Raw genomic sequence first — 13,004 nt, forward strand, 5'->3', positions numbered from 1 at the left:
ATAAATGCTTGTTTTGTTTATGACAGATGGCATAACAAGGATATATAAGAACAGAATGCTATTGGGATGCTAGATTCACCCACTAAATTTTGTTTGGTTTGGGTTTGTTTCTTTTTTTGGTTTTTTTGTTTGTTTGTTTCTGAAGACAACAATTTTTCTGTTTTTCATTTCTGGGAGAGAAGGTTAGTATCAATGGCTTTTTTCATAGGCTTTTCTTAGCTTCCCCTACTAAAAAAGAACCCACTAAGTGTCACCCAGGTATCACAGTGAGGAAAGCTGAATTGTTACATTTATTGACAAGAAGAGAACATACATGCAGTTGCTCTCCAGATCCACTAATCAGATTTCAATTACTTCCCAAGAGGCAAACCCATGAACTGATTTCTGCAGAAGGCACTTACAAGCTCTCCAGATTTACAGTTCCTGTCAAATTAGGAAACCACTGCACCATGCTGGCACCCCGAATGACCCTGGAAAAAATCCCCATGAAAATCAAGTGTGAACTACTATGAAATTGAATTGTGACATTCAGCCTTATTATCAGGTAGATATTTACACCAAGGAGACATTCTAACATTCTTACTGCTCTTAAATTTTATACTTGAATAATGTGGGAAAGGCTGACTTTTCACTGCTTCTTATGCTACTCATTTGCTTAATTAATTAATCCTCCAGAAAGAAACAATTGCAATTCATCAAACTGCAAAGAGTGCTATCAATACTCATGAAAAGTGCAGCTTGTAGTTCCAAGTCTCACTCCATTCTGCTTATTCGTCAGCCCCAGAAGTGGTATTTTTAAGAGCATACATGCACTAACCTGCAAAACATTCTCACCATGTACATCCCTGCTCAAAAAAAACCACCCAGGACATATTGCAGATTGTTTAACTAAGAATCTGAGCATTTGGCCTTGGGTTACGTATCTTATGAAAGATAATTAAATAAAAAGTCGTGGAGCATATTTAATAGAGCTTCTTAAGAAATTAGATATTCCCAACCAATAACAATATTTATTAGAACTTGCTGAAAAAAACCCTCTAATGTAAGAGGGAGTCAGAAAATTTATTTCTTTTGAGTCCTCAGCTGCAACATTTCATACCCATTTATTGTACAGTATTGTCAAAAAGGTACTTACAGGGAATGCAGATCTGACAGATTCTGAAATGCTGAGTTCCCCACAAAAGACAAAGGATTATCATACAAATGTCTGGGAAAAGAAAAACACATTCAGTGTTTGTTCTTACATTCACTGTCTGCTAAAGGCTAAAAATAGACTGATGAAAATTACTTACATCGTTCTCAGAAAGGGGTTTCCTGCAAATGCACCATCAGGAATTATGGAAATGTAGTTACTGTGAAATCCCCTAAAGATAATAGCAAAGAAAAACACTTAAACATTAGCATTTAAAACTATACTGCCAACAGATTCAACCAGTAGTCATTTTCATCATACCTACTCAATTCCCAATCCTGCCTTAACAAGGATTGCAAAAGGACTAAGTCCATCTGCAGGAATAATTTTAATGGTTTCTGTTTACTGCACAGCAGCTAACTGAAAGTATTTCATTAGAAAGGAATTATTTTGACCCAACATGATGCTGTACTTTCACTTTTCCCACTCACCTCTTAAGGCGGGCACAAGGAAAACATGCATCATCAATGAGCACCTAACCGGGAGGCCAAAACCCTCTCCTGATTCAGATCTATGCTAATGCTTCTCCTACTTATGTAACTCCAAAATAATTTTCAACACAGGCCCTCACCAGATGATGATTATATTTTCTTTTAATTATAGCCTCACCTAGCATAACTTAACCTAATTTAGTCTCCTGTACAATGAGTCAAGCATTCTTAAATCCTGGATTTTTTTCTCCTTTTTATTTATAAAAAGGAGAAAGAAAACTGATAAAAAGGGAGAATAAGTAATACTCACAACTCCTTTAGACTTGGAAGTGCTTTTATGGCTTCAGGGAACTCTACCATGTTGTTATAATTTAAATCTCTAGAAGAAATAAAGCAAGAATATTATAAAATTTTTAACAGTAGCCATGAATTGTCAAAATAATTTTTGTTTAAGACAGTCCAACAAAAGAAAAAAGTTCTCAGAAGACCTTTAACTAGACCACAGAGTAACTTCAACTTAGATTTAGAAAAACCTCATGACAGATTGGTGATGGGGATCCGTTGAATTCTCAGTTAAGTTGTCACTATTCTAGCAGGAATGTCAGGACCTCTGCAAAAGGGATTCCTTAGAAATGGCAAAAGCCATTTTCAGAGTTGTATTAGCTGTTATCTATTTACCCAGCACATCATTGCTCAATTGAGGGTGAGAGAGATGAAGCAAGCAGCATCTCTGGACTCCTCCCAGCTCTTCACGTTAACAGAGCTTGTCACTGGCTTGCCCTTGCCCTCCTTCATTAGTTTTACCTATTTAGCATTCCTATTTAGCATTCCCCAAAGCATACAAAAACGCACTGCTCAGGGTGATATCACTTATATCAGACATGCCCTGAGTGAGCTGCAGGGAAATGGGAAATGTGACCCAAGCAGCTGAAAGCCAGTCCTTGCCACTGAGGCACTCGGGAGGTTCAGGATGAGGAACAGTGGAGCAAGAGCCCTCTGAGATCCCCTCAGAAAGCTCCTATTGTCCCACAACGGCTTTGGCAACGTATCCTATAGATGTTTAACCCTACAGGAAACCTGAGAAACAAATATGTGTCCCTTATCACTCATGGGGCCACTCAAACACTTGTGATCTGTCCACCTGGCTCAGCAGAGTGCTATGCAAAGGCACACCAGCTAGAGAAGGGCTAGGAACACTGGAGTCACATCAGCCAGCATGACATCTCACCCAGGCTGGTATTGAGCTGCTTCTCAATGTAGTTAATTCCTTTTTGGTGGGGCAGTGCACCAGCTTTTGCAGCCTTCAGCTCCAAAACTTAGCTGGATCTAAGTGTCAGTGCACACATGCCTGATCTGCAAAACTTTCATCATACCAGCATGGCAACTTGATTAAGCTGAGACTGAGACAAACACTGACCACAAGTTATTTTAGGAAACATACTTACAAGGTTTCAAGGTTGTCTAATCCATCAAAACAGTGTTTTCCTATAGTTTTTATTTTATTATTATGAAGATGTCTAAAAAACAAAACCAAAACAAGTGAATTATTTCATATAAGTTAACAAATTAGATGATATTTCTACGAAATCAAGAGAGTTAAACAGTTTATGAAAAAAACATTGCATGGGGTGGATTACACAGAAGAGTATCTTTCACTTCCAGACAGAATATTTCATCCTCATATGGAAAAAGAATACATTGCTTGCAGTCAAGACAACCTATTTTAAATCTTCAATCACTATTCAGAAATGTGATAAAAATATAGCAAACACAGAAATCAAACATATTTTTCTTACTATTCCACAGAGATTTTTAAGATTACAAAGAGACAGGTTTCAGATAAAATAATTTTTTTCTTCTTTTCGTACTCTGAAAGCTCTGTCTGACAACCGTTGTTTTGAAGTATTCATTATGTAATGAGATGTCAGAAATCAAATCTCACTACCCACAACCAATGTGGCTTTTTGTTTAGGAGAAAGTCTTCAGCAAACCTTCAGCAGGTTCTCTACCATACATGGTATCATCTCATGTTGACAGTAGCCAACTGAGCTAAAACACAGCAAAATCTCTATTTTCAGTGCCACCCTGGATGAACCAAAACTGTAACTGCAGAGAAAAGCCAAGTGCCTTGTGAAACACAAATACTCACAGAACAACCAAGCTGGAAAGGTTGGTGAATGCATAGTCAGGAATGTGAGTTATCCTGTTGAGAGCCAGTGTCAAGGCTTGCAGGGAGGGGAGATTGCTGAGCGGAGAGATAGGAACATCTGTCAAGCTGTTGTCATCCAGCCAGAGGTGCCTCAGCTGCAGCAGCCCCTCAAAGCTGTCCTCTGGGATGGCAGTGATGTGGTTGGCATCTAAACGCCTGCAGGGGAACAAAGAATTTGTTAACAAACTCACAAACTACACAGCAGCACAGTCCAGATGAAGTCCTACTATTCATGAACATCTCTATTCAAGCTTATGTGTCTTTCACTGAATTCAATACTTCAAAGTTTGAAGTTTTATTGAAAGATGCATGAAAACCCTTTTCAAGGCAAATGAAGAGCCCATAAAATAAAGTTTCATAATAAACTTTTCAGACGTTTTAAATAAAACATTTGAACAAACTGATATGCTTATAATCAGCTAACCAAAATGAATTAATAACTCTATAAGGCATCTCCCACAAAACCCCTAGCTTATAACACAGCAAAAAAATCTTTAAAACAGTAGCTTGACAGCATGTCTAAGACTGCAGAGGCATTTACTCATTTGAATGGATTATCCCTGCATCACCCTTGTTGATAGCATCGTGTACTGTTGTATGCTTTGCTTTGTGGCACTGCTATACAATAACAAAGCATCTACTTTAGAGAAAAAGATTATTAAAAGCTGTTTGTGAACAAAGTCAAGTCATGAGTTATCCCAACAAATATAACATCTCAGCTACAACTGATTGCTGTCTTGGCCCTGATCTTTTCTAACATTCTCCAGAACAAAATGCAAAACAGCACATCAGCACTATTACCTACTGTACACCACTGGATTTGCCACCATACTTTTCCCCTAAATGAATGCAAATTGTAAAATTAGCTATAGTAACTGTCCTGTTTCCAGCCATGACAGGGTTAATTTTTGCAGTAACTAAGGGTGGACAAGGGGACCTATCTAGGACCCAGAGGTTATTCAATATGCTGGGAAGAAGCAAAACATTCATAGTCCATGGACCTCAGTGGGTGCACAGAGCAGAGAGCCCTGGGCAGGATTTGATAGCCCTCTGACCTAAAGGCTGTCTTCTCCAGGTCACCACACAGCTGCACCATGGTAACTTCCCTGTAAACACAAGGAAAGAGGATAGAGAATAGAGGGCACAGTCTCAATCTATGGCAGGGAAGGTACAGGCTGGATATTAGCAAGCAATGTTTCACCAAAAGAATAATAAAGTACTGGAATGCTCTTCCCAGGGAGGTGGTAGAATCACCATCTCTGGATATGTTTAAAAAAAGACTGGACATGGTACTTGGTGCTATAGTCTCTTGGAGGTATTAGGGCATAGGCTGGACTTGATGATCTTAAAGGTCTCTTCCAACCTCATTATTCTGTGATTCTGTGAAAGTACCTTGCACAGCTGGTGTGAAACAACTGCTGCACCAGCCATGGTTCAGGGACACAGAACACACACACCCTGCTCCAGTAACAGGGATGCTCATTAAGATACAAATCAGCACATCTCTGGAATTACTTAGCACTCTCCAGTTTCTAAAGCCATGATCAGATATGCTCTTAAAAGTCTAGCGAGGTTAGTTTCAGAAGTAATTTCCCCCAGCCCTTCATCCTGTCCTTCTCTGGGCAGGCAGTGTGGACCAAGTGACTTCACTGCATTTGTCCCCAGGCACAGTCACAACAGATCTGATCCCAGCACTTAAAGGACATGCAGAATTCAAAGGGAGACGACAACCCTGACTAAGAGTTAATGCACAAGACAAGCCTGATCGCAAATTTAACACACTTAATATTTTTCCTTAAAACAGAGGTTTGCTGTTGTGATGCATGTGGTTTGTGTGTTTCAAATTATTATGAATAAAAAGCCATCAGCTGAATTTCCATGTAAAAAAAAAGTAAAAAAATACACCAAATTAAGCAAAAAATACGCTACTACAAGTGGGAACTTACAAAATTGTCTGCAGTCAAAGTTCTCTCCTAAGATCAGTGAGGTGTCATTAGCTCTAAAGTTGTACATCAAAGAGTGAATTCCTATGGTTCATGCACTGGCATCCCCTCATCATTTGCCCATGTTCTGACAGGTGTGTAAAATGTTCTATTTGAATGCTCTTAGGCTGCATGGAGACTAGAACATCTCAGAGAAACTGAAGTCTGATGATAATAAAGGAGGAAAACAAAGAGGCTGAGGGAGAGAGGAAAAAAACCTGAGCCTCTGCTTCAGGAAACAAAAAGCAACTAGAAATGACCTGTCTTTCTTCTCTTCTCTCCTAAATTTATACAGGTTCCTGAAGATCAAAGAATTATTTCCCAATGGAATAAACATATCCAAGGCTTCTAATTTCTCCCTACCCCACCCCTCCCCTCCCTTTTTTTCTGAGGTTTTTTGTTCTTTGTTGTTGTTGTTGGAGGAAGGGGTTGGTTGGGGTCTTTTTAAGAGAAGAAGCATACTCAAGAGACAAGCCTCAATCATTGTCCCTACTCATCTAGTCCCTCTGTACTTCCACTAGCACCTTGCTAAATCCCATTTATTCTAGGAGACTTTGGAAAACAAAAGCACACAAGAAAGCCTCCTGTCCTGCTCCTCCTCTCCCAGCCTTATAGGAGGAGGGGAACAGAGGAAGGATGGACACACAGTGAGGAGCTGAGCTCAGCCAGGGAGAACAGAGACAGTCATGGAGATGATGTCTCACCCCGAGTTTTCAGCTGGCTTTGCCAAACCCTCTGTCCCCCAGAATGGAAGATGGAGTACCTAAGCACCCCCCTTTCAACTGATGACTCTCCACAGCCATCCCTGCTGTTGCGGTTATTTTCTACAGCCCACAGCAGCAAAGATGAAGGGGGAAAGAACACCACCACCCACCATTGATATTACCAGGGGGGTGTGGAAAGTGAAAAAGGTATTTTTAAGTTATTTAGCCTCATCCACAATTTTTTGTGTTCCTTCATTTCCACTAAGACCCTAATATGCCATGGTTGTTTTTCTTTGTCTTCCAAACAGTCAAAGCTTATCCACATGATACTGAATGCACAAAACACAGCTGAAACACTCCTATTTAGTGTGAAATGCACACAACAAAGCACTTAGTGAAATAACTGAAAAGCAAAACTAAAATATTTGGCAACCTTCACAAAACATTAACAATTAAGAACCACAACTTTTCTTTAATGGGCATATTTCCTAGCTCCAAAAACTAACAAAGAACAAGTAATATTCTTTGCTTGGACTGGACTTTGTACAAAGACTGTCTTTTTCCATTACATTGTTAAAGATACAAGACCTTAATCTTTCAAAAGCTACTTTAATTCCAGATTTCTTATAGAGACACTGGCTTGTGAGAGATCTTTACATTTTAGTCTGTAAATTAAGAGTTCAGTTGTGGAGCTGTCATCTTCACTTTCATTCCTCTCATGTTCCCTCCTCACACAAGCACCAAGTCCAGAAGAAGAAAAGAGCAGAAGGATGATAGAAATCTAAACATTCAGCAGCTCTTCCATCAATATTTGATATATTGTTAAAACATGAACTAGCAGACACTTCAAACAATTGACTCTGCTTTAAGGAAACCTTTAAGGATACTAGTTCTTAAGAACTAGTAAGAATGCCTACCCCAATTCAAACAAATAGAAGTTCCAAATGTAACACACACATATAAATGAAATTTTACACACAAATGTACACACACTGCTTAGAGCAACTGCCCTACAGCCTGCATCCCCCATAGGTAACATGGTACCAGTCAAAGGTCACAGTTTGCTGTAAAGTCCCCACAGAGGATTCAGCTAATTTTGCCTACATGGCATTTAACTTTCACCATCACACTTAAGTTTCTGATCATTCAAATTCTAAATAATTCCCTGATTTTATTTAAATTTAGTAATTCCTTAAGCAAGCCCAGACAGTTAAAAAAAAAAAAAACAAACTAGAATAATGCCAGAAATCCCTGAAGTTCACAAAAAACCCCACAACCCTTTACAAGAAAACCAGAACACCTTCTAAAGGAAAAAATGGTATAGAAAAATATGTGAAGTTTACAAAGCAATATATTTAAAGATTTTTCAGCACCATCAGATATGCTCAGAAGAGCTCTTGTACATACTTAACTCTAAACGTTCAAGGAACAAAAACATATTCAGTGTATTTAAGTCTGTATTGGTTTTGAAGGTTAAAGAGACAATGTATCAATTTCTTCCATTCCCATTCTGATTAATCCCGTATTTTAACACAGACTAAATCTGAGGGCTGATGCCCTTTCACCCCTTAGTAACAACAAAGCAGGAAACTAGAAAACCTTTGAAGACAAACCACTGAAAGGTGCTCAGCTGAAAAGACACCTCCCACAGTAAGGGGTGTGTGCCACACATAACACCATTTAAACCTTCTAAATTTCATCTAGTCATGGCTGTTGACGAACAAATTCCACAGCCTCCCAGACACCACTGTCCCTACAGACATGTCCTGTCCTTCCAAACTATAATCCAGAATGACAAAATTATCAACTAGAGTCCTAAAGCACCAGTTTCTTTAAGAAGAAGATAGCAGAATTAGAACAGAACTATGTAATTTTTGGTATAAGATTATATTTGCATTGTTCTCTCCAAATTCAGGAATCCTCCCTTCTGTAGCATTTTGTGTTTATGGTTTATGTTACTGAAATTGTCAGCAACATGAACTATGGCTTAAAATCGGGCAGTTTCATTACCAGCAGAATGTTTCTAGATTTGACTTTTTAAATGAGGACAGATATTAACTTGATCTGTATAAGGAATCCTTCCTAAAATACAAAAAAGCTAGAAATTCAAGCCTACAGCTGATATGTGCTATAACATATATTTTAAATATGTCTGAATTTATTTATAATAATTTAAATTTATATTAATTTATAATCAGACATATTCAAAATTAACTTAGAAATATTTCAGTCATCTTGATATTTTTAAATATGACTGAAATATGACTCCATTCTCTGTCCCCATGCTTTTACCATACTTTTTACCCTGCAAAGCATGATTCTGCTCTCATTCCTTTTAGTTCTACATTAGGACCCACCTAGGCCTAGATGATTGCCACTCCCAGAAAACATTATCCCATGCCAGTTCAGCACATTCATGCCTCCTGCCTTCTCCTGCCTCAAGGCTGCTCCAGCCTCCTAAGAGCTGGTTATGGTCCTGCTGAACAGATCAGGCTGTTCAGGGAGCCAGAAGTTCCAGCAGGGAGTTCAGAAATGCCTGCTGACCACAGGCATGGAGACACTCACAGTGCTGTGGTGGTGTTCTCAGGGGTCCCAGGACAAGGGAAGAGATGAGAATCTTGACTCCATGTTTCAGAAGGCTGATTTATTATTTTATGATATATGTTATATTAAAAGAAAATTTTATACTAAAACTATACTAAAAGAATAGAAAAAAGGATTTCATCAGAAAGGCTAGCAAGGAAAAGAAAGGAATACAATGATAATAAAATCTTGTGACTAACCAGGGAGTGAGAGACAGCTGGACTGTGATTGGCCATTAATTAGAAACAACCACATCAGACCAAACAAAGATGCACTTGTTGCTTTCCACAGCAGCAGATAATTATTGTTTTTCTTTTCCTCTGAGGCTTCTCAGCTCCTCAGGAGAAAAATCCTGGTAAAGGGATTTTTCAGAAAATATCATGGCGACACCATGCAGCTCAGGTGAGCACCCACCCAGCAGGAGAGGCAGGAGCTATCACAGCTCTGTATCACTCTGGCAGGATCCCAAATCCCACAGTTTGGCAATCTGGCAGAACTGCTAAGCTACTGTGCTTTGAACTGCTGCTGCAGAATGCTCAAGTATTCCCTGCATGTGGACAAGTGTGCACATGTGCTGGGACTACAGTTACAATCAATCATACTTAATACATGAGCAGATATTGACAGGCTTTCAGAAGACTCCTGGGTTTGATGGCAAATGCACGGTGGCAACTAGGTTTGTGGGTTTTTTATTCAAGTGAAATAAAGCTTTCCTTTGTAAAGCATCTGAAAGTCTTTGTTTAAATAGTGTAATTCCAATATTTGTCACACACTGTACCAGAATATTCCTACTAGTCCTGCATAGCTGGGTTTCTGTGGTCAATCAGAGCAGCCCTAAAGATTGCTGCAGTTTGCATTCCCATTTTACAAATCCCCAGATTCTGGGTCAAAGTTCAGAATAAATACAAAATAAATCATCACAGTCAAATATGCCAAGGCACTTAGAGGAGAGACTTTCCTCAATGGCTTCCTGGTGGTTCCCAGAAAGAAGCTCCACCACTGTGCTGCTGCACCTCCTGCTCTCGGTGAGATCCTGGGACTGCCCACGAACCTCCCCAACACCACCTCCAGACCTAAAACACAAGGTACTTCATGGCCTCATAGTAACAAAAACATGCTGTTGATGCTTTGCAGTAACCAAAATGCACCAAGACTATTGTTTACATTTGTGAAGCTCTTTGTCAGGCTGTTTTGCTACTGAAAGAGGCACAAGCTGGACAAGCTGTGGCTTCTCCCTCGGTAGAGCTGTCCCACAGCCACACCTATCACAGCATCCTGCCAGATAAACTTTTCTGGGGTGCTACACAGCAAGCTTCCACTCAGTACAACTCCTTAATTTTGCTAAATTTCACCTCCATATAAAGAACCCTATTCTAACTCTCTTTTGGAGGCCAGAGCTGGGAAATATATTCAGTGCAAAGAAAATAAAGAGTTGCCATTCAGTATTCTGAACCAGGCTGGCTACTCACCAGCTGTAATATAAACACTACAGAGTATGAAGCACCTATAACCATCTTCTTTATTTCCAACCAGGTATGTTTAATGAGTCTGTTAATACATACCACATGTGGCAACTGCCTTCCTATGACACTAAAAAATGAAGCACATTAAGACAGAAAGCACTTGTAAAGGTGTTTAAAATGAAATTACTATCAATATACTATAAAAGTTTTGAAGAAGTAATTTGTACCTTCGCCAAGAAAAAAATACCCCTGGAACCATACTTCAGAGCAAACTGGGAAACTGCCAAAAGAGGGACAGTTAAGTGATGTTTAAACTTCAGGTTTGGGATGGAGATCATATAGAAGAGCAGAAGCAGGTTTTTCTAACATATTCTGCAACAAATTATTTGTTTTAGAAGAAGCTTGCAGCAACTTGGGAGTTTTGAATTAACAAAAAATTCTTTAGGGAGAGGAGTAAATCACTTTTTTCCTTTTTCTTTATACAATAAAGCAGGATGCTGACATGTTTCCATGTTCAGACACAAAATTCAAAGGACCACCCTTACATTCCTTTGCCAGAAGGTGCTATCTGCATTACTATGGATAATCAGTGTAATTATGGGGATATGCACAATCAGTGTAATTATGCATGAAGAATGCTAACAAAGTTTTCCTGAAATTCATTAAAATCACAGAAATGCATTCTGGTGAAGTAAACAAATTGCATAGAAAAAATGCTTTTGATCTCTCACTACACTTGTCTCAAAAGTCAATTTATTCTCAAATTCCTGCCCATTTCTAACAAATTACAAACCAAAGGCTAAGTCACATCAGTGGATGGAAGAAAAAAAAGCCTAAGATCTTCCTGAGCTCCAGATGAGCTCAGTTGGTTAGAGTGTGGTGCTGATAGCACCAAGGTCATGGCTCCAATCCCTGTGCAAGTCATTTATTCAGTAATTCACTGAACATTCACTCAAGTGCTGGATGCAGTGATCCTTCCAGCTCACAACTGTCTGTGACTCTGACACCAGTGACTTCCAGACTGGACTTGCCCACCATATTTCCAGCTGGTTATCTGGAAATCTCAATTTGCTTTTCCTCAGAAAAAGAAGTGACAAGCAACTTCCTACTACTTACTAACGTAATTTCCTCCTTTTTCACTACCCTAAAAATTGGTATATTTTATCATTTGCCCTTGAACAATGAAGCTCCTAGAAAGGGAAATCTCACTACATTTTAAACTGTTACTCTTATATCTTAATTGTAAGGATGTTTTTGTCAAGTGATCATAATGATTACAATCTTACATAATCATAATTTTTTCAAAACTAAAATGTTTGCTTCTTTAAAAATAGCTCTAGCACAGTCCATCTTTCCAAGAATATTAAAAATCATATGATTTTTTAAAAATATATATAATGACTTAATTTATACATTCATTATTTTTTCTCTTAAATTTTGTTCCTTCCCTTTTGCACATAAAATTATCACCTCCAGCAATTAGAGATATAATATTTTAAACTTTAATTAGAGAACAAACATTACTGTAAATATGTATAGAAAAAAGAACGTTCACTGAAAATTAAATGGATGATTTGTAGACAAACATTTTTACTAAAGCAGTTTCTCTTTCTGACATCAAGGAAATGCTGGAAGCCAAGAAGAAGTTTTTGTTTTGTTTTAAATTATTACTAAAGGTTTATTCTTATCATGTAATTTGAAGAGCTTTTACACAATGCATTGTGTTTGCACCAAGACCAAGGGATTTGCTCTTCCAGGCACACACTAAAACAAGAGTGAACTGTGGACACTGAATTGCCTCCTTACTGGAATACCAGAGCAGCTGCAACAAGGAGGGTCAAGATCCAAGATTAGGGAAGAAAAGCACCTTTGCTAAAGTTGTGCAGTAGTTTGCAAATAGTTTTCTGTTTTGAAAAACTAATTTTTTTCTTTTCAAAAATCCATAATCTGAAAGAAACAGGGTCTTGGGCCAGAAAGCTGAACTTTGGAACAGAGACAATAGATAATTTACACTCTCTCTCCCCCTCCCTCTCTCTCTGGAGAGAGAAGTGGGAAGGAGGAAATATTTTGCAGCCCCTCCCACCTCCTCCTCCTCACAGTGATAGGTATCTACCATTTAGAGAGCTGTAACTAACTATTAGGGTCTGATTAAGATGCTTTATAAAACATAATAAACCATGAGATAGGATAAGCACATATGAAATGCCTAATGTGCAACTGGCAATCAAGGCTGAGGTATTCACAACTGTCTGTGAGATTTCAACACCTTCCTGTAAAACCAATACTCTGCATGTCTCAAGTTATACTTCCCATAAATCCCTTTTCCTGCTCTGGATACAACAGGCTTGGGCATCATTCATTTTTGAACAACATTTAAGAATTGCTCAAATATCTTAGGATGTGCAAGAGGGTTTAGAGTTTAAATACACCACTACTGCAT

The 13,004-nt window shown here is 38.6% G+C and overlaps 1 protein-coding gene across 1 annotated transcript in view; it reads right to left on the reverse strand.

Annotated features, from left to right (window-relative positions):
• Positions 1 to 13,004, reverse strand: part of LGR4 (leucine rich repeat containing G protein-coupled receptor 4) — a 73,238-nt gene that overhangs the window by 11,939 nt on the left and 48,295 nt on the right. Inside the window, exons 5-10 of the mRNA XM_030240713.2 lie at positions 3,773 to 3,988; positions 3,069 to 3,140; positions 1,934 to 2,002; positions 1,293 to 1,364; positions 1,136 to 1,207; positions 402 to 470 (exon numbers count right to left, since the gene is read on the reverse strand). Coding sequence (XP_030096573.2) covers positions 402 to 470; positions 1,136 to 1,207; positions 1,293 to 1,364; positions 1,934 to 2,002; positions 3,069 to 3,140; positions 3,773 to 3,988 — 570 coding nt within the window. The remainder of the gene's footprint in view (positions 1 to 401; positions 471 to 1,135; positions 1,208 to 1,292; positions 1,365 to 1,933; positions 2,003 to 3,068; positions 3,141 to 3,772; positions 3,989 to 13,004) is intronic.

Source organism: Serinus canaria, chromosome 5 (assembly GCF_022539315.1).
Source record: "Serinus canaria isolate serCan28SL12 chromosome 5, serCan2020, whole genome shotgun sequence".
NCBI classification, from domain to species: Eukaryota; Metazoa; Chordata; class Aves; order Passeriformes; family Fringillidae; genus Serinus; species Serinus canaria.